Raw genomic sequence first — 26387 nt, forward strand, 5'->3', positions numbered from 1 at the left:
GACTTTTCTTGATGGTACTGAGTTTTTTTCAGAATCACAGTTGCCACAGAAACATCGGTGGCCCCAGGCCAGAGGCTTAGCAAGTTTTGGGATATCAGCAGGTCTTCAGTGTTTCCCTGGAACCACAGGATGTGAATCCTAGCTCACTCTTTTTTTTCCCCTCCCCAAAGCCCCAGTACATAGCTGTATATTCTAATTGTAAGTCCTTCTAGTTCTTCTATGTGAGCCACCACCACAGTATGGCTAGTGACAGATGAGTGGTGTTGTTCCGTGCCCAGGAACTGAACCTGGGCCCCTGAAGTGGAGCACACTGAACTTTAACCACTAGGCCATCAGGGCTGGCTCCCTAGATCTAGAATTCCGAGAAATCTCGTGACCGGGTGTTTATCGTACTTTGCAGAGTTCAAGTCAAGTTCAGGAGCTGGTGACAGGTGGGCCTCTTTGGATGCCACTGAGGATAGATGAGGAATGAGTTGTAGGGGTTCTAGTTCTGGAGAGCCTGCACATGTTCTGGCCCCCGGGGCTGCCCCCTCAATGACTCCTGGGGATCATGGAAACTTTGCCATGAGCCACAACCCAGGGGAAGAAGCTCTGTGGCACTTCCAGTGTGAGCGTGGTTTGACTTGGGTGGGCCAAGAGTAAGTGGAGAGGAATGAGACTAATGTGGGACTAAGGCCTGGGGCTGTCGTGTCCCCACCAACATGGCTCCAAGTAGGCATGGCCCTAGTAGGGTCTGCTGAAAATGGCAAAATACCCTTCCTGTGCCTTCGAACTCCCCAAGTCTTGGGACTCCATCTCGACTCTGCTGGCAGCAGCGACGTTCTATTTCATAAGCTCATTTCCTGTGGTATCAGGGCCTGATGCCATTTCTTCTAGAGAAATGTAATAGCACTTCAGCCTGGGCTGAGAAATGGGGAAGGAGGGTGGTGAAGAACCTAGAGGGAGTGAATGATTTGCCAATCATCAGTTCCTGGAACCTCCTGCCGGAAGCCTGTATCCCATAGGTCTGCCCATGGTGAAGCAAACGCTTTCATTCCTGGATGAAAATCCCTATCGCTACTAAGGGCAGTGCAGTCTTTTGGTTTCTCTCCCAGGTCACGAGGCTCCTTCTCCATGTGAGTCGTTGCCCACAAGCTTCTCAGCTGCCCCTCTCTTGCAGGTCCTGGAGCAGCCTGCTGTGGCCTCAGACACGAATGCATGCTCCCACCGAGATTCTGCTTGCTCTCTGTGGGCTCCTGCTCAATCAGCTTGCAGCTGTCCTGGGGTTTTCCCCAGTGCTGTCTCCAAACAGGACTTTGCTCCGCAAATCCCAATCCTTTGTTTTAGCTGGATTTATTCGCAAAGAGTCATGTTTTACCACTCTGAAACAAGGAAGAAGCAAGGAAAAGCACACTGGGAGGGCAGTGCTCCCTGCTGCCCAGAGCAGTGCTCACAAGCATTGGCTCCTTGCCTGCCTTCCCTGTGGAATCCTCCTGATTCCTGCTTAGGTCTCCAATGGCGGTGGGTGATGGCTACTTCCCCGGCTCCCAGGAAGGAGAGAGAGGCCAAAGATTCTGAATCAAAAGATGGTTAAACCTAAGCTCCATCGCCCCAAATGCCAGAAGCCTTGACCAAGACACTGCTGTCCCTCTTTGGGACTGGGGGGGGGCATGCCTGAGTTTCCCCTGCAGTTAACATCGCCCACACTTTACTCTTGCTTCTTGCTGGCTCAAGCCCCAGGATCGGGCTATCCCAGCTTATTTCCCACGGCCCTGTTGAGTCTAGTAAAATGTGGACACAGGGCTCTTTTTTACTCGGCTGATTTAAAGTTTTGGGAGGAGTACTAGACACAGCCGCTGGGCTTAAGTTTATCTTTGAACTGTCTATAAAGTAGGCTTTCCTAAGCAAACTATCAACATGTGCAGGACTGTGAAGGAAATGTTTAGCTCTGTGAGTTTAGGCTGTTTGCTCATGGCCCACGCAGTTATGAGCATGACCTCGAAAATGGTCCTCCGTTCATTCAGCAACTGCTTTAGCAAAAAATTATGTGTCCAGAAGGATGGAGCTGTTACCCTAGGATGGGGCTCTGGAATAGATCGGGGGCAAATGGGTCATTTAGTTCTGATTATAATAATCTATGATTGCTCTTCCCAAAAGGAGACAGGAGAATAAACCAATATTTTTTTCCCTGTAAGAAGGAATATAGCTTTGTTTTTTCTACTTATTAAAAAACCCATATACTCATGTAGAAAAGTGAAGCGATTATGCAAAAGTATAAAGGAGAAAGAAAAAAAATCACCTAATATTAACCCAGAAGCAACAGCTCTTAATATTGTGGTCAATCTCTTTTAAGATGCCTCTATGCAAATGTACGGCAACCGTAAGTTTAGGTTAATAACATGTCTATGTTCCACAATCCAACATTTCACTTCTATAATATGTGATATTCTTTTCTCTAACTCCATGAACTAAGAGAAGACAAAATTTACTTCATTCACAACACATGATCTTTTCATTTCCATAAAAATGATTATATAACCCAAGAGAAATGAAAATATATGTCCACAAAAGACTTGTACATGAATGTTCTTAATAGCCCAAACTGGAAACAGCCCAAATGTCCATCAACAGGAGGATGGATAGACACATTGTGGTACCTTCCTATAGTGGAATGCTACTGAGCAGTAGAGAAGAATTATCTATTGGTGCACACACGACATCGAGGAATCTCGAAAATGTTATGTTGAACAAAAGATGTCATACGCAAAAACATGCATTATAAAAGATTACATTTATATAACATATAGGCAAAAATAATTTATAGTGGTAGAAATGAAAAGGGATTGCCTGGGGGTGTGTTGGGGGTTGGATAGAAAGAAACATGAGGGGGCCGGCCCAGTGGTGCAGCGGTTAAGTGTACATGTTCCGATTCGGTGGTCTGGGGTTCGCTGGTTCGGATCCTGGGTGCGGACATGGCACCTCTTGGCAAGCCATGCTGTGGTAGGCGTCCCACATATAAAGTAGAGGAAGATGGGCTTGGATGTTAGCTCAGGGCCAGTCTTCCTCAGCAAAAAGAGGAGGATTGGCAGCAGATGTTAGCTCAGGGCTAATCTTCCTCAAAAAAAATAAATAAATACAAGAAAGAACCAGGACACTTCCTGGGGTGATGGAAATGTTCTGTATCTTGTGTTTGATGTTGGCTACGTGGTTGTATGAGATTTTCAGAACTAATGAACTGAACACTCAAGATCGGTACATTTTCTTGTATGTAAATTATTTCTCACTTAAAATATAATATAAAGGGGCCAGCCTGGTGGCACAGTGGTTAAGTTTGCATGCTCCACTTTGGCGGCCGGAGGTTCCCTGGTTCGGATCCCAGGTGCTGGCCTACGCACTGCTTATCAAGCCATACTGTGACAGGCGTCCCACATATAAAATAGAGGAATATGGGCATGGATGTCAGCTCAGGCCCAATCTTCCTTAGCAAAAAAAGAGGAGGATTGGTGGCAGATTGCAGCTCAGGGCTAATCTTCCTCAAAAAAAAAAAAAAAGAGATAGATGTGTAATACCTTTTAAATTAACTACAGGGAACTTGTTATCTGGCTATAGTACATTACTTAACTGATTCTTCTTTCCACATTGTGACTGTTTCCCTGTTGGTTTTTTTTTGTTTTTTGCTATTATAAGAAATGCTATAATGAATATCATTATAGTTATACCCTTACAAATAATTGTCTCCTTATTATAAATTCTGGAAAATAGTTACTGTGTCAGAGGTATACATATACATTTTACATTTTAATAACATGCCAGACTATCTTCCAGAAAGTTTATACCAGTATTCTCTCTCACTAATCATTTCATGAACATCTTCATTTCTTCACATCCTTGCCAACACTGGATAATATCAATAAATGATGTGAATTTAACAGTCCTGCTTTGAAACGGGTCTTTGTGTTCCTCTAACGTGGCTTCTTAAGATGTAGGCTTCTGGGGGCCGGCCCGGTGGCGCAGTGGTTAAGTTCGCATGTTCCGCTTCTCGGTGGCCTGGGGATCCCGGGTTTGGATCCCAGGTGCGGACATGGCACCACTTGGCAAAAAAGCCATGCTGTGCTAGGCGTCCCACATATAAAGTAGAGGAAAATGAGCATGGATGTTAGCTCAGGGCCAGTCTTCCTCAGCAAAAAGAGGAAGATTGGCAGTAGTTAGCTCAGGGCTAATCTTCCTCAAAAAAAAAAAAAAAAGATGTAGGCTTCTTAGCTGGATTTGGCCTTTGAGGAGGGAAGGGGGCAGGAGAAAAATCATAAGCTCACTTTCCAAGATGTGAGGAAGTAGTTTTTGTTTCATCTTACTCCATGGAGTTAGAAGGATCTAGTTCTTTGCTGGTGATTTGGAGAAAAGTAGGCTGTGAGAGCATTTTCATGAATTTGAAAGCTCTTCAATGCATTTTTCCCAGTGAGTCCATTCTGAGTCTTCAGATTGTAAAGGCTTCTAAGACAAGGGTATGCACAGAGGAGCTTCTTTTTAAACTCTTGCCTCTTTGGCACTCTTGTTCTAGCTAAGGCTCCTCCAAATGGATTTTCTGCTTCTATCTTGGAGCATTCAAATCTAGTGGAACAAGCCATGTGGCTACTCCCCAGACCCCAGCCGGGAAACCCAGGAAGCATGAGTATGCGTGTGTGCGCGTGTGTGTGCTGCATTGCTCATGGTCGTGCTCGGGCTTAGGCGTGGGTTATGAAGTAATGGCTTGTGCTCCGGCGAGAACTGAGTCAGCAGAGAGGCAAGGCCCGTTCGAGTACTTGCTAGCATGGACTGAGAACCTACGGTGTGCCAGGCACTGTGCTAAGAGCTTTCCACACGTTTTATTTAATCCCCACAAAAAACCTACTATTATTATCTTCTTTTTACAGAGGTGGCTTAGGAAGGTTAAGGAATGGACATGAATACATCTAGTAAGTGGCAGAATCAGTTCTCAAACATGGTTCTGTTTGACTTTCAAACCCATGCTGTTAGTTGAAAGGGCTAAATAGAGAATGCCAGGGCCCTGGGACCAGGTCAGAGTGTCCTGCTTGGTTTTGCTACATTCTAGTAAGAAATCTTTCTGCCTGTGGATAAAGTTCAATAATCCCATATATCGAATAGGACACAGACAATCTCCCCCCCTTGATTAGTGAAGTATATTAATAAGGTTTTCTTAGATTAATTAGTTGATAAGGTTTTCTCTTCATAAGTAAACATGTGGTAACCTTCATGCCCTCATGGAGTTTACCCCCATGTGGAGAAGTTGTTCTGATGAGCTTAACATGTTTATCCAGCCAAGGTCCGAGGACAGATTAGAAAAGGGATGGTTTGTGAGCATTAAGAGGTGGCAGAGGATTAAAAGTCAAAGTTCTGTCGTACTAATCTCAATGACACGTGGTAGACGTATCTAGACTTCCTTAGGACAATTGACGATCTCTTTGGCAAGCTCTGTGGATAGTACAATGCTAGTACAATTAGATTGTAATGAGAGGCTGTGTGGCATAGTGGTTAAGAATATGGTCTCTGGAGCCGGACGCCTGGCTTCGAATCCTGGCTTTTCCACTACTTACCTGCGTGACTTCAGTTCAGTTGCGTGTAACCGCTCTCTGCTTCAAGTTACTTCATCTGTAAAATGGCAGTAATAATAGCACCTACCTCATGAGGTTATTGTGAGGATTAAATGAGATGAAAATAATCAGTAATAAATAATGAAGTGTTTCGGGCAGTGCCTGGCATGTGCAGGATGACATGCAGGAGTTATGGTCATTAACAATCATTGTAACAATTGTTGTTATTAGGTAGTTGAATGAGTGCACCCAAGGCAAACTGATTAATGACTCTGGTGGCTCATACAGAGCTGACCAGCGTCTGGAAGCTCCAAGTCTGTCCCACCCCACAGCTGCTTAGCCACATTTTTGCCCTATGGTACGTTTACTGCTTGTTCTTAGACGCCTGCTGAAAAATCCATTTATTCCCACTCTATCTTTTGTGGAGTCTGCGGCAGGTGGACAGGCCGGAAAGTGATTTCTGTGTCAAAGGTATACAGATACACGTTACAAATTCCTCATTGGAATAAAAAAAAATCTCAATCAGCTAAAATGATGGGTCCAATCTGGGAACACACGTTGGATTCTGCATTGTTGAGATCTCCTCTAAAGTTTGTACTAGATTGAAATTGATTTTATTTTACATTATTTTTATTTTAAAAATCCTTTTGTAACGCTTACCAAAAACCCCATGATTCTATTATCAACAATCATTTAAATTTCGCTGGTTTCGTTTCTCACTATTCTTTGTTCATGTTTTATTGTCTTCTCCTTTCTTGACATTATTTATTCTGATGTTTTTCACTGGCTTGAGTATTTTCTCAAAAGCTTTTTCAGAAAAGAAATGTCAGTGGTATAATTCCTGAGATCATTCGTGTTCTAAAAGGTCATTTCTGGGGCCAGCCCTGAGGCTGAGTGGTTAAGTTCACACGCTTTGCTTTGGTGGCCCAGGGTTTTGCTGGTTCACATCCTGGGTGCAGACATGGCACCGCTCATCAGGCCACGCTGAGGTGGCGTCCCACAGAGCACAACCAGAAGGACCCACAACTAGCATATACAACTATGCACTGGGGGCTTCTGCGGAGAAGAAAGAAAAAAAAAAAAGATTTGCAACAGATGTTAGCTCAGGTGCCAATCTTTCAAAATATATAAATAAATAAAAGGTCATTTCTTTGCTTAAATATAGCATGATGTTTTGCTCCCTTTTCCTTAGAACTCCATAAACATCACTCCATTATTATCTAGCATTTAGTATTTCAGTCAAGTAGTCCTAGGTCAGATTGGTTCTCTTTTCCTCATAGATTATTGTTTCTTTCTCTCAGGAGATTTATAGATTTTTCTCTTATTCCAGGAAATTCAGAGTGACTTTCTTTTTTTCTTTTTTTTCGGTGAGGAAGATTGTCCCTGAGCTAACATCTGTGCCAGTCTTCCTCTATTTTGTATGTGGGTCACCACCACAGTGTGGCTTGAAGAGTGGTGCATAGATCCACACTTGGGATCCGGGCCTGTGAACCCTGGACCGCTGAAGCGGAGCACGCAAGCTTAACTACCACACCACTGGGCTGGCCCTGTGACCTTCTTTTCAACAATCATGCCTGTCACCTCAAGAGGCTATTTGGATTTGAATATAAGGCTGAGCTATTTTTTCTCTTGATATTAATTCTTATACATTTACTCCATTCTCTTTGGTAATTTCTCTTAAATGGATATTGAATATTTTGGATCTGTCCTCATATCCACTTTTGTCATATACTTTCTATAATTTCTTTTTCTGCGTGTTTTTGGAGAATTTCTCAGATTGGAATTTGCAAATTTATTTTCTGACAGTGACCAACCTATTATTAATGCCTCTATTGAGTTTTTATTTTTGGCATTCTTATTTTGTTTTTAGTTTTCAAGACCTCATGTTTTCTCAGAAACTTCCCTCTTTTTTCTTTTTCTTTCTTTTTTTTTTTTGAGGAAGATTAGCCCTAAGCTAACATCTGCTGCCAATCCTCTTCTTTTTGCTGAGGAAGACTGGCCCTGAGCTAGCATCCATGCCCATTTTCCTCTACTTTCTATGTGGGATGCCTGCCACAGCATGGCTCGACGAGCAGTGCCATGTCTGCGCCCGGATCCGAACCAGCGAACCCTGGGTCGCAGAAGCAGAACTCGCACACTTAACCGCTGCACCACCGGGCCAGCCCCTTCCCTCTTTTTTCATTGACACAGTGTCCTCTTAATTTCTTTTGGACTTCTGCGTCTTTTCTTATGTCAAGAGTGTTTTGGTTATCTACTAGTGCGTAACTCTACACCTTCCACCCCCCACCCCCTCAATTTAGTGGTTTAAAAGAATTTATTATTTCTGATAATTCCAGGGCTAGGTGGTTTTGTCACTCATCTGGAACATTTAACTGGTGGCTTGGCTGTGCTGAGCTGGGCTGGTAGGTAAAGGAAGGCTTCTCTGACAGGTCTAGGGTCCTTGATGCTGACCATCAGTTAGGCCACCTTAGTTCTCTTCCATGTGGCCTCTCTCTTCATGTGGCATCTCATCTTTAGGGCCTCTCTCCCAAGCATAGTAGCCTGGATTTCCTTACAGCATGGACACTGGATTCCAACAGAGGGAAAGAGGAAGCTGCTAGGCATCTACAAGGCCGGGTCCAGAGCAGGCACAGTGTTACTGTTGCCACGTTCTGTTGGCCAAGCAAGTCTCAAGGTCAGCCCAAGGGGAGGGGAAATGGCTTCCACTCTTGGGAGGAGGGGAGGAATTGTCGGCAGCCATCTCTGGGGACATCCTCCACAGAGTTCCTCCAAGTTTGCTTCACTAAAGATGTAGGTTGAGCAGAACTGGTCACTCGCAAGGGCTCCTTCAGCAATTGAATGAATTACTGCTTCCCAAACAAGGACCGGTGAGGGATGAAATGTTCATTGGTCCGAGACAAAAACCAAACCTAAAGGAGAACATAGTGAACTTTAATAAAATCACATTAAACAAAACTTTAAAAGGATTCTGAGGTTATTTTCTTCTTTTGAGGGGTTAAAATGTTCTTTCTTTTACGAAATTATGGTGTTAGTTTTTTGGGGGGGGGGGTGGCGGGAGGTCTTCACCTGGCAAAATAGAATATTGGCCACCTTCTATCAGTCCTTCCAAAATTACTGGTCTTTGAAATCCCAGAGTCTAGGAACAACAGGCTTGCTTCAGTCATGCTGCTCGCTGTCCACTGCCATCCCTCCCCGACCCCAGGGTTCTTGCAAATGTCCCAGGAAAAGTCCCATTTCACTTAAGGTACTTTTTTTTCCTCCAGGTGAAATTTGTTTGTGTGGCTCTCATGGAATTCCTGAAGTTTTTAGGTGTGTTCTCTAAGCCAGTTCTGAGGGAGAGAAACTACTAACTGGCAGAGAGATTTCTTCTCCAACCCGTGAATTCTTGTGTGGTTGTCACCCCTGTACCTGCTACCTCTGGGAATCTTCAGTCAAGGGGAGAAGCCTGCCCAGGCGCGTGTCTTGTCCTTCTAGAAGCCTGTTTTAAGCTCTTCTAATCTTGATAAAATTAGTGAGACCCTTCTGAATTCCCTCTTTACTTCCCGCCTTGTCATCCTGTGCTCATCGGCTGGAAAGCATTTTTCACTCTGGTCTGAATTGTTTTGTGTTTGGAGTTCTACTTCAGATATTTTAGTGTGAGATTGAAGCCATCCTTATTTTATAGTAATTGAAATTTTTTTAGCATACTTTTTTGGGTTCATTTTGTTGGATGTCAGAGAGTAGGTGACAGTTGTTGGTTTTTTTGAATTCCCGGAACACACTGACAAGTATTTCTTGAGCACCTCTTAGTGCCTGTGATGGTGAGGGTCCGTGAAAAGAACTCTTAAGGAGTAAAATAAAATTCGTGATACAATTGCAAATAAATATATCCATTTATAAGGGTAGATTGAGAAGGTAAGAAATGGCTGTCACAGTGCCTCCCCACCACCTTTTTTTTCCTTTTTCTGTTTTTCTCTCCCTTTTTGTATTTGGCACGTGTCTCAAGACGTGGATGAGTGTGCCGTTTCTGGCCTGTGCAGGCGTGGAGGACGGTGTGTGAACACCCATGGGAGCTTTGAATGCTACTGTATGGATGGATACTTGCCAAAGAATGGGCCTGAGCCTTTCCACCCGACCAGAGATGCCACGTCATGCACAGGTGGGTTTCTGCCAAAGAATGCAGCACCTGAAAGTAAGACTCTATTAACGTGACTCTCCTGCTCTGAGCCCATGTCTGTGGGTCTGTGTTGGGAACGTGGGTGACGCTTATCTATTCCTTTGTGCATTTGTGTAACCTATGAAATAAAGAAAACGTAATCAAGATAGAAGGAGCTATAATAAAAATGCTCAAATGAGTAAACTTCAGGGATTTTTTTAGCAGTTAATAGATAATCAAGTATTAATCATTATGTTAGATGGTAAACAGAGCTGATCTGGAAAGGACCAGCATCTCAAAAGTGACCCTGAAAATTATAAAGGCGTATATATCTTAAGGAATTTCGCAATTCAAAGTTTTCACTTCATTGGGCAGGCTTCCCTTTAGTTAGTAAGAATTAGTGAGGGTTGGTTGCCAAATTCTTTCAGCTTTGTACATGTGAAGATGCTATTACCTATGGAAGGGCAGAAAACTGAATAGAGACAGTCATTGGAACCATGCCCAGAAGTCATGTGGAAATGAACCAACCTATTTAAAATATGGCTCCGGGGTGTGTGTGTGTGTGTGTGGAAACGGGATAGGGTGGGGTACAGGTGGAGAGAGATGATGAATTTTGAAAATTCACATAGTAATGAATTTGATATTAATTTGTTTTCAGAAATAGACTGTGGCGCCCCTCCTGAGGTCCCGGATGGTTATATCATAGGAAATTATACCTCTAGGCTTGGTGGCCAGGTTCGTTATGCTTGCAAAGAAGGATTTTTCAGTGTTCCAGAAGATACAGTCTCAAGCTGCACAGCCTCGGGCTCATGGGAGTCCCCGAAATTAAATTGCCAAGGTGAGTTTTCCAAAGATTCGGGTTCCCAGTTTATCCCATCTTGAGATTCTTTTCATATTTCTCTCTAAATTTCTCTTCAGGGTAGTGAATAAATCCAATAAATTCCTACTGTCTCTAATATTCTCTTGGTATTTTCAGGCATAGTATCTTATCATCTGCAAATAATGATAATTCCATCTTTCATATTTCTATCCTTATAAGTGTCATATTTTTCTCTTGACTGATCACTTAGCTAGTGTTTTCAGAACAAAAATTTAAATAGTAGGACTTTGAATAATCTTTTCTTTTGTTTTTTTTTCTTCTCCCCAAAGCCCCCCAGTACATAGTTGCATATTCTAGTTGTGGGTCCTTCTTGTTCTGCCATGTGGGACGCCGCCTCAGCATGGCCTGATGAGCGGTGCCATGTCTACACCCAGGATCCTAACCTGAGAAACCCTGGGCTGCTGAAGCAAAGCCCGTGAACTTAACCACTCGGCCACGGGGCGGCCCCTGAATGTTCTTTTCTTTTCTTTTTTTTTTTAAAGATTGGTACCTGAGCTAACATCTGTTGCTAATCTTCTTTTTTTCAATTCTTCTCCCCAAAGCCTTCCAGTACATAGTTGTAGATTCTAGTTGTGGGTCCTTCTGGGTCTGCTATGTGGGACGCCGCCTCAGCGTGGCTTGATGAGCGCGGTGCTAGGTCCGCGCCCAGGATCTGACCAGCAAAACCGTGGGCCGCTGAAACTGAGCTCATGAACTTAACCGCCTGACCAGGGGGCTGGCCCCTGAATATTCTTTTTTTTTTTTTTTTTAAGATTTTATTTTTCCATTTTCTCCCCAAAGCCCCCTGATACATAGTTGTGTATTTTTAGTTGTGGGTCCTTCTAGTTGTGGCATGTGGGGCACTGACTCAGCGTGGCCTATGAGCAGTGCCATGTCCAGCCCAGGATCCGAACCAGCAAAACCCTGGACTGCCGAAGCGGAGCACGCAAACTTAATCACTCGGCCATGGGGCCAGCCCCTGAATATTCTTTTCTTGTTTCTGACTTTCCTGGCAATGGTTTAAGTGTTTCATTACTCATTCGTGGTCTTAGCTTTTTGCTGTTAAGTAAGTGTCAAGGCCTGTTCTAAGCACTGTGTGTATCTATTGACTCATGCCATCCTTACAGTATCCCTGTGAGTTGGGACTACTATTACCACATTTTACAGATAAGAAAACCGAGGGATAGAGAAGTTAAGTAATTTGTTCAAGGTTATATAATTAGTGATAAAGCTGAATTTGAACCCTGGAGTCCTAGCTTCAGAGGTTGTGTTCTTAATCTCTCTGCTACACTGCTTCTGTTTTTGTGATGATGTTGGCTTTTGGTCTGTTTTCTGCTTTTGGCTCTCTCTCCCTTCATCTATTGTTGTTTTACTAGTTTTCGGCTATATATACTTAATCTTAAGGAAAAATCCATCTATTCCCATTTTACTGGGATTTTTAAAAAGTCAGAAATGAGTTATTTTTATCACATCTTATAGGCATGTTTTAAGGTGATCATGTGTATTTTTTCTCCTTTTAACCAGTTATATGGTGGGTTATATTATTAGATTTCCTGATAATGATCAATACTGATTGCTGGGATGGATTCTTCTGGATCTTTGGTGTTTTATTTTTTTAATCTGGATTATATTTGCTAAATTTTACTTAGAATTCTTACATTGATATTCCTAAGTGAGATTGGTCTATTTTCTTTTTATATGCCGTCTTTGTTGGGTTTGGTATCAATGTTATTCTAAATTTTTTATGTTTTTGAGGAAGATTAGCCCTGAGCTAACATCCGCCACCAATCCTCCTCTTTTTGCTGAGGAAGACTGGCCCTGAGCTAACATCCGTGCCCATCTTCCTCTACTTTATATGTGGGACACCTACCACAGCATGGCTTGCCAAGCGGTGCCATGTCCTCACCTAGGATCCGAACCAGCGAACCCTGGGCCGCCAAAGTGGAACATGCGCACTTAACTGCTGTGCCACTGGGCTGGGCCCTCTAAATTTTTTAAAAAAGAATGCGAAAGCATTTCCTTCTTTCTCTGGAATATTATAGAATTTCTAAAGATTTGGGAAATTTCACCTGGAAAACCATCTGGAGGTGGCACTTTTGGAGAGGTAGCCCTTGGATTATTTAAAAAAAATTTATGCTTACTACTGTGTTTAAGTATCCTGTCCTTTTTGGTATCTATTTTGGTCATATACAAATTCCTAGAAAATCATTTATTTCTTCCAGATTTTCAAATTTATTGGTTGAGAGAAGTGTAAAGCACTCACTTTTGATTCTGTAGTTATATTTGTTTATAGTTGTTTATAATAGTGAAATATTAGAAACAATTCCAAGTGTCTATCAAAATATTGGTTAAATAAATCATGGCATATACATAAAATGGAATGTTATGTAACCAACAAAAATTATGTTGGGAAAGAATAAGTAGTAACAGTATATTACGGAATTACAAACTGTATGAATAACGTGCTCTTAATTTTGAAAAAGTTTACATGTAATCTGCACATATGTATAGATATCTGTACATATGTATGCTTACAATGAATTTAGAAGGCTATGCATCAAGGTGTTAGTAGTGGTAATGTCCGCTGGGAGCGATCCTGGATGACTTTTACATTGTATATACTTTCTGTATTGAAGGAATTTTTAACATATTAGACAAAGCAACAAAGCTATTTCCATTCTGGAGAAAAAGAAAAGAACCAGTTTTCATTGAATTTTTTGCATAGTTAAGAAACCTCAGCGATGTGCTTGGCTGAGTTAATCCTGCTGATACTCTGCTTTGCAATTCAGGCTGTGAACACATTTTGTTAATTATCATATTGGGGGTTAAGAAATTCTAAAAGTACATTTCAGTTCTAACATTATCTTTCAATGGATCAATTAAAACGCAGAATTTAGATTAAAATGTGCCATAATGCATATCAAAGAACTTGCTAAGGATTTCTATAGGAAACCCCCCATAAAAATAATTTGTATTACTTTGAAAATTAGTAGTCATCTGGATTATTGGACTGAGAATGTAGAAAGTTAATTTAGGGGAGAATGCTTGTTGTATTCCGCAAAGAACTGTTATTTAGAAGTTCTTCATTTCTTTTTTCTCTCCTCTAAATAACTGCTCCCTCTGCTTGCCGACACCCTCCGCCCCCTCCCCCGTGTCACCACATGGCCATCGGCTTCTCGCAGGCTGTGCCCGCTCCTCTCTGAGCACACCCCTTATTTATCCTTCACTCTTCTTGGGGCTCCAGAATCTGGGCCATGTGCCAGCTGGCATTGTATTTTTAGCTCCGAGTTATAAAGCCACAGGAATTGGGAATTCCACTAAAAACACTAGCAAACTGTGAACTTGGATGCTGCTGAGGAGCAGGTACTTGTGAAGGGCAGCAGCTGTGCCTTACAGATGGCAGCTTTTGTGTCTGATAACGGACTTTCCCGTCAGAGATGCTGCAGTTGGTGGATCCTGTTGTTTGCCTCCTGCCAATCACTGGGTCCCTGGAGGCTCTGCTGCCTTGGCAGGGGGTCTGTGACATAGGTCTCCCGTCTGAGCCGGCCTCAGGGGTGGGAGCTGGAAGAGAGAATAACTTCCAATGGCAGGGGCCCCTCTTCCGATGTAGGCAGGAAATTATGGAGATGTCAGTCACACAGTTCCATCAACTTTCTGGAAGAGATAGAGTCTCTAGCTTGCATTTCCTATTATTTTGTTGTTGTTATTATTATTATTATTTTTCAAGATTTTATTTTTCCTTTTTCTTCCCAAAGCCCCCAGGTACATAGTTGTGTATTTTTAGTTGTGGGTCCTTCCAGCTGTGGCATGTGGGATGCCGCCTCAGCGTGGCCTGATGAGCGGTGCTGTGTCAGCGCCCAGGATTCGAACTGGTGAAACCCTGGGCTGCCGAAGCAGAGCGTGCGAACTCAACCACTCAGCCACGGGGCTGGCCCCCTGTTATTATTGTTATTTCTTGAATTTTAAGAAAAAGTGCAAGTTGTAAGTGGCAGCTTAAAGAACTTATGTTTTTGAAATTCACCCAAGCCAGGAACAAGGTGAGAAAATCACTTTAACCTTGTTATCATCAACAACAAACCCAGAGTCCAGGTCTGATGTTACAGATATACCGTGATATCTAGATCCTGTGATTAAGAAAGTCTGGAGTCTGGGAGGAGAGAAATGTCCGGTCCACCACCAACTATTGTATCAGGGTGAGCTCCTAATATTAGTGAGAAGAATGGGGAAAGATGAGAGGGTTCAGGTGGGGCAATGGGGTGGCCCCGTGGAAGAGCGGCGTTTGTGCTCTTCCCTTTGAGTGGTCTGCCTCCTGTGTACGAGTCCGTGAGGAGTGGTGTGCAGTGTAGGCAGACGAGTTGGAGGGTTCTGGGACTGTCTTCCAGATATGCTCCCAGACTTTATGGGGCCTGATCTTCCTTTTGAGCTGGGAGTGCTCACCGGCAGTGTGTCTGGTTCTGAACAAGCCCTTTACGAATCCACTTCTGCACTTGCCTCCAACCCACCCCCCACAGAGCAGCAAGAATGAACCTCTTGATACATAGATTGAATCATCCTCTTTCCATGCTTAAAACTCTTCAGAAAACATGGAAATGGCCACTGCCTTTAGAATAACAGCCAAACTCCTAACTTTGGCCTCTGAAACCAACAGGGATTTGGCCTTTTTTGGCTTCCCTACACATTCCCTCTCCATCATTCTCTCCCAATATACGTGTCAAACTCTTATCAGCTTCAGGACCTTTGCACATGCTTTCCCCCTCTACTTGAAATACTTTCCAATCTGCTTAAAAAAGTTTTTTTCTATGTGGTAAAATACTCATAATATAAAATTCACCATTTTAACCATTTATAAGTGTGCAATTCAGTGGCATTAAGTACATTCACAGTGTCATGCAACCATCGCTGCTATTCATTTCCAGAATGTTTTCATCATCCCACATAGAAACTCTGTACCCATTAAATAATAGCTCCCCTTTCCTGTCTCCCTTTAGCCTCTGGTCACCTCTGTTCTATTTTCTGTCTCTGTGAATTTGTATTCTAGGTATCTCATATATGTGAACTCATACAATATTTGTCTTTTTATGTCTGGCTTATATGACTTAGCATAATGTGTTCAAGATTCATCCATGTTGTAGCATGTAGCAGGCCTTTATTCCTTTTTAAAGCTGAATGCTATTCTATGGTATGTATATACCACATTTTGTTTATTCATTCGTCTGTTGATTTAGTCTCCTTGCTTTTTGCATAGCAAGCTCCTTCTCATCTTTCAAATCTCAGGTTAAATGTTACCTCTGACATTCTTCTCTTTCTTAGTACCCGATATATAAGTGTATTATTTGTGATTATTTTCATGGTTTATCTCAGTCTCCCCCAGTGGACTGTAAACCTGGGAGCTCAGCGACCATGCAGTCTTCTAAAGCCTGGTCTCTCCAGCGCCTGGCACCGTGCCTGGCATACCTAAGGCCTGTGGAAGCACCCTCCCTCCCCGTGGAAGGGTGGTGCAGACAGTGACAGGTGTTGTGGACTTGGCTCCTGAACGGCCGTCCCCGCTTATCTCGTGGCCGAGCCACGCTGAAAGCCTGCCCTCCTCTTTAGTTTCACTTCTCAAGCTTCATGTTCTTCCTGATCCCACACCTTCTTACTTTGTCTTCTGGACCTTCATGTCTTTTTCTCGCTGGGCCCAATATCTCTATGCTTTGGTAAACCAGGAATAAGGTGGTGGGGCTGACTCCTGGTTTCCCTCACGTGGCCCAGCACTGTGGGCTGATTGCAGAGGCAGTTTCTCCTTTGACTTGGTGAACAGGGTGGGACATGGTTTCTGAAGTCTACTACCAGCAGAGCCTGATTCTCTAGAGGTGGCCAGCACTCTAAGGTTTACAAGGTTTTCCATAAATATTGTCTCATTTGATCTTTAGAAATGCCTCTGAGATGGTGAATAGCTTGGTATTATTGTCCATTTCACAAATATTCTATTCACAACGAATGATGGGTATTATTTCCCATTAAGAACCAGAGTGAGGAAATGACTTGCCTTATGTCACCAACTTCTGTATCAAGATGAGAACTCAAAGCATTTTCTAGAACGCAAATCCCATGTAGCAGCAGCACTGCTGAGCCCTGGAGGTGGAAGGTGATGAAGAAAAGCTGAGAGCCTTACAGGGAGAGGGACTCCGGGACAAGCGTGCCTTCCTGCTCAGTGGGGTCCAGGACCCACCCAGACGCCATTTATCGTTGCTGAGTTAACGCTTCATCTTTTGAGATTTTCTTAGCGGAGCCCAATCTCATCTCTATGAAGTTGGGAAGGGTTTGAAAAAGCTTTGGTCTAAGTTGGAGCACAAATTAGTGCGTTCAAACGAGGGGTGGTGGATAAGTTTCACTGCGCTGCTGTCTCCGAATTTTCAGTAGCCGTGTGAAGAGGATTCTGAGGACAAATCTGGACTTAGCAGGGAAGAGTGCTGTGATGGATCATGATGTCCACCATGGGTGAGGGAGGGTGGAGGGGCAGCATGCTTATTTTGTGTCAAGCATCTCTGTTCCAGGTGATGGGAGGTTTTGCTCACTTCAAATAGATTTTCTGGCACCTCACTATATACTGATCTTTCAAAACATTAAAAAAACAAACAAACCCTGTATTGACTTACTGGCCACATGCAACAAATCTCTTATGTTACCCTTTTGCCAAGTCAATGCCATTAAAATATGTCACTTACAAATGGTGGAGTCATTTGAGTGTCCAAAATGGATGATGACATTGGTTATGAGTCTCAGGGTGGTGAAGCATGAGCCTTAGAATCGGAATGACTTGTGTGAGTTTTGGCTGAGCCACTTACTAGTTATGTAACCACCTCTAAACTTCTCTCAACTCCACTTTCCTTATGTAGAAGGAGATAACATTCTTTTCATCCTATTGAGTTAGTATGAAGATTTACGAGATAATGATATAAGTCACTTGGCAGTGCCTGATGTTCTGCTGGATAAGTGTTAGCCATCATAAGAGAGTCATAAGCCAGTGGGAAGTGGCAGGTAATGTGTCTACCAAAAATTTATGATCTTTCTGAAACTTTCTACCAGAAAGTGGGAAGGTCTAAAATTGTTCAGCTTTCATGTTATCTTACTTATTGTTTTCTGATTCAGGTATTCTATTTACTATCTCAACATCAAAATGAGGAGGTTTTTGTTGTTGTTGTTGTTGAGGAAGATTAGCCCTGAGCTAACATCTGCTGCCAATCCTCCTCTTTTTGCTGAGGAAGACTGGCCCTGGGCTCACATCCGTGCCCATCTTCCTCTACTTTATTTGTGGGACACCTACCACAGCATGGCTTGCCAAGCTTGTGCCATGTCTGTGCCCGGGATCCGAACTGGTGAACCCCAGGCCCCTGAAGTGGAACATGTGCACTTAACTGCTGCGCCACCGGGCCGGCCCCCCTAAAATGAAAAGTTTTAATGTTATTTTTTGAAAAAAGATTCATATACAGCTCAAAGCATAAAACACCATTCTTACCTCTACAAGTGGGAGATCCTGATGAGAGAGGTGCTGATACGCTGTTTGTTTCTTCCTAGCACTCACGCTTTTACTTGCTCTGTTGTGTCTTCTGCAGTCTCTGAAGTGTCCAGATTCTAGCTAGAATTTTTATACTAGACCCACTAAGTGTTGGTATGTGAAATGGAAAATTTTCTTTTTCTTCCAAGTGAGCTTTCTCTGACTCCAGTCCGAAGGAACTGTATTGTTAGCTGAGGCTAAAGTTCAGGAAAGAGTTTCGAATATAGAATACATCAAAAAGTAATTTTTTTCTTTCCACTGCCTTAAGGGCAAATGGACTTTTTGGTGCTAATGAGCACGTTAGCTTAGTTCCAGCAGTTAATAAGCTATTCTTGAGAATGTGCTTCATGGCAGACGATAGCCCTCCCATTTTCCTTTGATGGTTACAGTTAACACTTTCTAAATTCAAGTTGCCATATATTGAGATGTCAGATTCTAACCCCCAGCATTGATGTTATATGTAATTTAGTGCCCAAGTAATGCTGGAATGATGGCCTAACTAATTTGGCCAAATTCGGAACATGCCATAAAGTGCATGAAACTTTGGCATAAGGCTCCACTTTTCAACCCCATTCCTTAGGCCATATTTCTTGCATATAAGCATCACAAAGATTAATGTTCATAATAATGTTAATAACTCATATGACTACAGGGGATTTTTTTTTTTGAGGAAGATTAGCCTTGAGCTAACATCTACTGCCAATCCTCCTCTTTTTCTGAGGAAGACTGGCCCTGAGCTAACATCCATGCCCATCTTCCTCTACTTTATATGTGGGACACCTGCTACAGTGTGGCTTGCCAAGCGGTGCCATGTCCGCACCCAGGATCTGAACCAGCGAACCCCGGGCCGCCAAAGTGGAACGTGTCAACTTAACCACTGCACCACTGGGCGGGCCCATACAGGGGATATTTTTAAAATATAGGATATAGGCACAACCCATAAAGAGCTTACTATTATGAGGGTAGGAGAACATTTTTACAAATGAAACAAATGAAGAAATTATAGATGTAAGTGCTGAATTATCTGATCCAGAACATGAGTCTAGTGTAGACTCTGGTGTTAATCTGTCTAGACTGTTGGACTCTTACAACCTACCCTGTTACGCTAACTTCCAGGTGATAGGTAATTTGATTCGATTCTAAGGCACCATAGAAACTTATTTCTATTATTGTTGGGTAAAGGTGAAAACTGATCTTAATGTGATTTTCTTCAGTTTTTATACTTCTTTCTGCTCTTTTGCCAGAGCTTTCTATCTAGTAGTTTATTTTTCTGGGAAGTGTCTTTTTTTGGGGAAGATTAGCCCTGAGCTAACATCTGCTGCCAATCCTCCTCTTTTTGCTGAGGAAGACTGGCCCTGAGCTAGTGTCTGTGCCCATTGTCCTCTACTTTATATGTGGGATGTCTGCCACAGCATGGCTTGACAAGTGGTGCCATGTCTGTATCCAGGATCCGAACCAGCAAACCCTGGGCTGCCAAAGTGGAACCAGCAAATCCTGCACCACGGGCCTGGCCCTCTGGGAAGATTTTTTTGGGTCAATATCAATAAGTGGAATACATCTTTCATTCATTCCCCTGGCAGTTGGCAAAATGTCTGCCTCAATTTATAGACATTATTGATCATTTTTTTCTTTCTCAGCTTGGTATTTATTGGTCTCTTAAACAGTCTTAGATGAAGCCTTGTATTACTATGTTATTTCTGTTATCAATCACATTATTGTACTGATGTTTCTAATAAACAGCAACCAATGTGAATGACTTCATGATACAGTCGGTTGTTGATTAGGAGCTAAATTTCCTATGCCTTTCATCAAACTAATTTCCTCCTGGAGTATTTGCTTGGGTAGAATATTAAAACTAGCAGTGTGGATGAACATTACAAAAGTTACAATATAAATGTGGGCCTTCAAACCGGTTCAGCACATTTCCCCCCCAGGGACACCTATTTTGAAGTTGATTATTTGAATAAAATCACAAATAATGGGATAGTAAGGAAAACTTCCCAACCATGTTCACAATTAGTTGAGCGTATTCCTAAAGCAGACCCAAACCTTGTTACTTAATAATGTAATTAGTCAGAGAAATGTGTGTTTTAATGAACATCCCTAATGCGTATGCAATGCAAATTTGTGCTGCTTGGTTTTTCTTTCCTTAGGATATAAACTGCTTTTAAATGGCTTATTTCCTTGTGATAGTGTGAGCTTTGGGGTTTTCATGTAGAACTAAATTTTCATTGCCATCTATTGCAGCCTCTGTTAGACTGATTTTTGAGTATTTCTTAATAGGAGCCGCCTGCTTTCTTGGGTACCATTTGGTCTGAGTAAAAGTATCAGTGGCTACCATCTCTTTTCTTTTTTGTTTAAAGATTTTATTTATTTTTTCCCTTTTTCTCCCGAAAGCCCCCCAGTGCGTAGTTGTATATTCTTAGTGGTGGGTCCTTCTAGTTGTGGCATGTGGGACGCCGCCTCAGCGTGGCCGGATGAGCGGTGCCATGTCCGCGCCCAGAATCCAAACTGGCGAAACCTTGGGCTGCTGCAGTGGAGCACACGAACTTAACCACTTGGCCACGGGGCCGGCCACTGCCATCTCTCTTAAACATGGTGGGAATATCTGTGACAGGGCCATGTTCCTAAGCCCCCATATCTTGGGGTTAAACATCAGTACTAAGAAGGCTTCAGGGGGTTGCACAGCTGCAGGGGCAAGTCTGTTTGCAGCAGTTCTCCTGCTCTGGGACGGTTCTTGGAGACAAGATTGGGCAGAGGGAGCTGTTCACGGAACCCTTCCAGGCTGGTTTGAATGCTCCTTCATGCAACCGTTTCTCCCGAGGTTTTAGCCAACCTGTGAGATCAGTCCCAGTCAGGGGCTAGTGTGGACCTCGTCGTCGTGAGGTTGCCCGGATTCAAGAGACCTAGACTTTGGGATCACACAAACTATGGTTTGCATGTCGGCTCTATCTTTTACTAGTGGTGTGACTTTGAAATGTAACTTGAGCTCTTAGGACCTCCACTTTCATATCTATAAACTACATGAGAAAAAACCATCTGCTTTGCAGGGGTTTCTGTGAGGAATAAGTAAGATATTGTATATCTAATCAGTTACCCATTTAGTTATCTTCTGTACTCTTCTCCCTTCAGTGTCTGTGCTTGTCTCTTAATCTAACTGTCCGTTACTGGGTTCCCTTCCAGACCTCTCTAGTGTGCTCTTTAGAATTCCAGCTTCAAGGTCCGTAAACCTACATAAACCCACACCCTCAATCTCTTCCCTGATGCTCCCTCTATTTCCTGCTGTAACTGAACCCCGGCTTAAACTACATGTTTTCGATGTCAACAAAGACTGGGGCAGTCTTATGAAACATTAACCACTTGTTCAGTTGGTTGCTTATGTACACACAAATATACTCATGTCTTGGAATGTTTTGGCCTCGTAAATATGTCTAAAGGTTTGATGCTGGGAAAACATGATGAAGGGCAAAGAGTCTTGTGTCTGGTAAACATATTATGAAAAGAGAACAAGGCCCTGTGAGCGGCCACGGGACTTGAGATGTAGACAGAGTTAGGGGGTTTATGAATTGGCCACCTTATTCTGGTCCCGTAACTGCTCGTGATTTGAATCTGCACTGACCAGAGACTCACTCTTTTTTATAAATCTCAAAGCCAAGGGACTGGTCAGGTGGGCCGAGCTGTTGTATTGATGGTCTTATAATAATTCCAATGACAACAGAGGAAACCTTGCTCTGGGAGGCATCCCTCAGGGAAGTAAGTCTGGGGTTCTGCAACAGACCAAGCATGCGCAATGGGGTGGAGAGCAGTGCAATTCCATCAATTCCACCAATTCCGTATCAGAAGCTCATTTAAGAGGAGCCACCTATTTCTAAGGCCAAGAATGGTTGATGGGGAGTTGGGAACAGATCATACCATTTTCCCTATTTTGAATGCTTTATCTCAATAAATGGACTTATGTTTTAAAAGTCTGGATGTCAGGAGTGTTTCATTTTCTTGGCTTTCTACAGATTGAGGAGAAAACTAAAAATCAGAAAGAATCTCAAAAGTTATATATTTTTTTCTTCCTGTATTTAGGTGTAACTGGGACTATTGGCTATATATGGAATTATTATGACCACCTTATTTCATATTTATTACGCTTTCTTGAATAAATTGTATCTATGAGCTCCCCTCCCCATGTTTTATTTCTTCCTTTCACCTCACTGGTCAGATTTTATTGAAATAATTTGGAATTTTGTTTTCAAATTATTAATATTTTTACATTGTTCAGCTTTTAGTTTTAGAATCCTTCACTGCTAGTTACATCAAGCCCTACAGTCACCTTTAAATGTTTATGGAGACTTATCTGTGTTTCTTCTGAAACCTGTCCTCCTCCTTTCTTAGGATATTTATTGTAATTCATTTTTTTGTTGGACTGGATTTATGTTTAATTTTTTTTCTAAAGACATACACGTGGATATTTTTAAATCGTAAAATGTCTGAAAATGACTTTCTTTTACTTTTATGTGAAGTAGAGCTTGGCTGGGTCCAAGATGGTAATGTCATCATCCTTTTCCTTCATATAGTTCTCTGTAAATATTCCAGTGCCTTCTAGTAGTCGGAGTTGCCAAGAAGAAATTTCATAGCAATTTTATAATTGTTTGTCTCCCTCTGTGCAACTGACTTTTTTCTTTGAAAGGTGCATATAAAAGGAATGTTCAGACTATAAATACTTTCCCCGTTAATTTGCTTTAAAAAGTTCAGAGATTTTATATATGTTTTGTGTAATATTCAGTTGGTAACAAAGCTCCTACAATTGCATTATCTTCTACTCAGGAGTTAATAACCTGAAGATACATAATAAAAAGTACCAGAAAATCTTAATATTTAAAAGAACCCTGAGATGGATTATTTCATTGACCAAGGAATTCTTTATAATGTAAATAATCTCATAATTGGAATATTCTCTATGTATACATGTTTGTAAATTTCATTAAAGTCAGACATACCTATTTTCTCTGAACAATCTTATTTTATATACCTGTGATTAGATTATTTGATGGGGTTGGTGTTTTCTCTTTTCCCATAGGAGTGGACCCTATCATTACTAAATGTTTATTTCTAAAATATGAATTATAGGGGTAGAAGTTGGGGGCCATGACTAGTGCTGTGCTCTTCTGGTTGCAGAGATCAACTGTGGCCGCCCGCCGGAAGTGCAACATGCGATCCTGCTGGGGAATCCCAGCTCCAGCCTGGGCGGCGTGGCTCACTATGTCTGTCAAGAGGGCTTTGAGAGCCCTGGAGGAAAGATCGTTTCCGTTTGCACAGAGAAAGGCACCTGGAGAGAAAGTACTTTGACATGCACAGGTAGAGACTTTATTCTGTGGGGCTCCTGTTTCCTGGACGCAAACAGCCAATGGGAATATGAGACCTAAAGCTGTTGGATTGCTCACTCTGTGTACCTTCCCTGGCTGTGCCATTCACCTGGGTGGCTTTAGGTTTGTCAGCTAATTCCTGAAAATTTAGAGAGTGGATTGGGAAAATAAGTTAGAGAGAATATTTTATGCCTCCATCTTTTGAAACTCACCTTAAATTACAGCGATTCCTGTCTCCTCTGCTTGGCTGGCTGAGAAATTTTTCTCCGTGAACCATTTTCTTAGGGGGGCATACCTAAAAGTCATAACTTAGCACATGTTGACAGCTTTTCAGAGGAAAGGTGGTGTGATGATAAAGAGGTTCTTAATGTTTATTTTTATTTTTAATTGTGGTAAAATACAAACAACATAAAATTTACCATCTTAACCATTTTAAAGTGTTGTGTATATTCACATTGTTGTGCAACCAATTTCCAGAACTTTTTCATCTTGCAGAATTGAAACTCTACCCGTTAAACAATTACTGGCCACTTCTCCCTTTCCACAGCCTCTGGCACCACCATTATACTTTCTATTTCTATAAGTTTGGCTAATTTAGTTATTTCGTATAAGCAGAATCATGCAGTATTTGTCCTTCTGTAACTGGCTTATTTTGCTTGGCATAATATACTCCAGATTCATCCATGTTGTCACAAATGGTGGGATTTCTTTCTTTTTTAAGGCTGAATAATATTCTGTTTTATGGATAGACCACATTTTGTTTATCCATTCATCCATTGATGGACACTTGTGTTGCTTCCACCTTTTGGCTATTGTGAATAACGCTGCTATGAGCATGGATACACAAATAGCTCTTTGAGACCCTGTTTTCGATTCTTTTGATATATACCCCAAAATGGCGTAACTGGTGAAAGGAGTTTTGAGACTTCAGTTCAAATTCTGACATTGTCATATATTAGCTGTGTGTCATCAGGTAAGGTGTTATTCTCTCAGCTCAATTTCCTCATCTATAAAAGGGAGGAAAAAGTCTGCTTTTCCTACTTCAAAGAGTTGTTGAGAGAGAATCAAATGAGATAATCTCTGGGGAGCGTTTTGAAAAGTTTAAAGCACCATGCACATATTAGGTCTTTTACTAAAATTATTAGCCTTGCTTGAAGAAGAGCTTCTCATGAATCAGAAGTGTGGGCTCCCATGTGCTTTATTTTACACTTCTGCCTCCAAGAAACAAGATGGAAAAAGGCAATTCTTACCATTGGTGGTGGTTGGTCAGGGGGTGTGACAAATGTTTGTCACATAGTCTTGAATGGCTCTGGCAATGTATTTCTAGATGTTGACTTGCTTGGCTCTGAAGAGGAAAATCTCAAGGGAGCTTTGGTTTGGGTCTTTGGTTTGACTTACAACATAATGATGGTAAAATGTCTTGCCAATCAAAGTTTTCCCTAGGAAAGTCCAGCCAGAGCAAGCGAAACATGTGGACTGCTGGTGATTATTTGTCCACAGAGCAGTGGTTCGTAACCATTTTGGGGGTAGGGATTTGGAGAAATCTATCAGTTCATTCAATAGATATCTATTTAGCATACACCATGTGTGAGGTACTTTACCAGATACTATCTTCTTGGAATTTACAGGGCAATAAGGTAAACAGAGTTTTCTCCATAGAAGTGCACATACAAATATACATATAATGTTTTACAAATTCAAAGTGTTCGTGGACCTCTGAAGTCCTTGGGTAAAGCATCCCTGGAGAAGATGGAGAACTCAGCTCTGCTGCTGAGGCCCTGCCTGTGTCATGCAGTTCCCACACTCAATCATCTCCACCAAAAATCCAAGAGGATGTAGGCTAGCAACTGCAACCCTAGAAACAAAGAAGGGTAGCCATGCATGAGAACCCAGAGATCTAGTTCAACCTTCTCTTAGGGAGGTCTCATTGATTTGCCCAATTTGCACAGAGAAGCAAAAGCAAACCTATAACTCGCTCTAACCAAGGACTCCAGGGTCCTAGTCTTGAATAACTGGGGAAATTGAGAAGTTCTGATGCTATATTGGACGGGACTGATGGTCATCTCCAACCTATTGTTGCATCTCTAACAGTACCTCTAAGAATTATTTGGAGGAGGTAAGGCAGCTGCCTCACGGGATGCAGAATTCAATGTTTGGGGAAGTGCTCTTGGCCCAGAGCTCCCTGTGGAGTTACTTGGTAAGAGAGCTGCACCCTCAGCCGTTTGCTTCCTTGCTCTACCTGCTCCGCTTCCGCCATTCAGAATTCAGTGGGGGTACAAGGATTAGTCACTACGTGAAAAACCAGTGGACCTGCATGGGGCATAGTAAGCTATTAATTAGCTGATGCTTGTAGGGCACTTTGAAGAACAAACATGTTATGTAACTGCTAATTATAATTACCGTCCTCAGCCTGCCACCTTTCACAAAGTCTGTGGCTCCAGCTGCAGCTGTTTCCATGGGTTTATGCAAGCTTTGATTTAAGGAGAGAAAAGGCATTCTCCCTGAGAGCTGTGATCTTTCTGTGAGGAGGCCTTTATGCCCTCAATCAAGATTGGCAGCTAAATTCAATTTCCGCAGATAAAGGGGATGATTTACATGCTGATTAATTCATGGTGCAGTGCACATGATCGCTGGGTGGGTAGGTAGGAGAGGCTTCTGGAAATGTAGCGAGAGATGTTGATTACCATGGCTTTTGCTCAGCTACCCCCTTTCTTTCTTCTTTTCTCTATTTTTTACCCATTTCTTCACACCTCCCCTTCTGTCCCAACTCCCTCTGTGTATTTTGTATTTACCTTCCTCAAAAAACTTTTGGGTTTTTCCCCCCATTTTCTCATACTTTTCTGCCTACCCTCTGAATGCCTTCTACCTCTGCCCTCTGCTTTCATTCCATTTCCCCCTCTTTTTATACTTGAATATTTAGTTCCAATTGGGTGGA

General features: G+C 42.3%; 1 protein-coding gene across 11 annotated transcripts in view; it reads left to right on the forward strand.

The window, feature by feature from the left end:
• Positions 1 to 26387, forward strand: part of SUSD1 (sushi domain containing 1) — a 130180-nt gene that overhangs the window by 20972 nt on the left and 82821 nt on the right. For 10 of the 11 annotated variants that reach the window (XR_011506287.1, XM_070518978.1, XM_070518977.1 and 7 more), the window contains 3 exons: positions 9553 to 9705; positions 10361 to 10540; positions 23265 to 23444. Coding sequence is in view for 10 of the 11 variants with exons in the window: in XM_070518978.1 (XP_070375079.1) it covers positions 9553 to 9705; positions 10361 to 10540; positions 23265 to 23444 (513 nt within the window). In the remaining variant the exon portion in view is untranslated. The remainder of the gene's footprint in view (positions 1 to 9552; positions 9706 to 10360; positions 10541 to 23264; positions 23445 to 26387) is intronic. The other variant, XM_070518974.1, reaches the window with a different exon arrangement.

Source organism: Equus asinus, chromosome 10, assembly GCF_041296235.1.
Source record: "Equus asinus isolate D_3611 breed Donkey chromosome 10, EquAss-T2T_v2, whole genome shotgun sequence".
NCBI classification, from domain to species: Eukaryota; Metazoa; Chordata; class Mammalia; order Perissodactyla; family Equidae; genus Equus; species Equus asinus.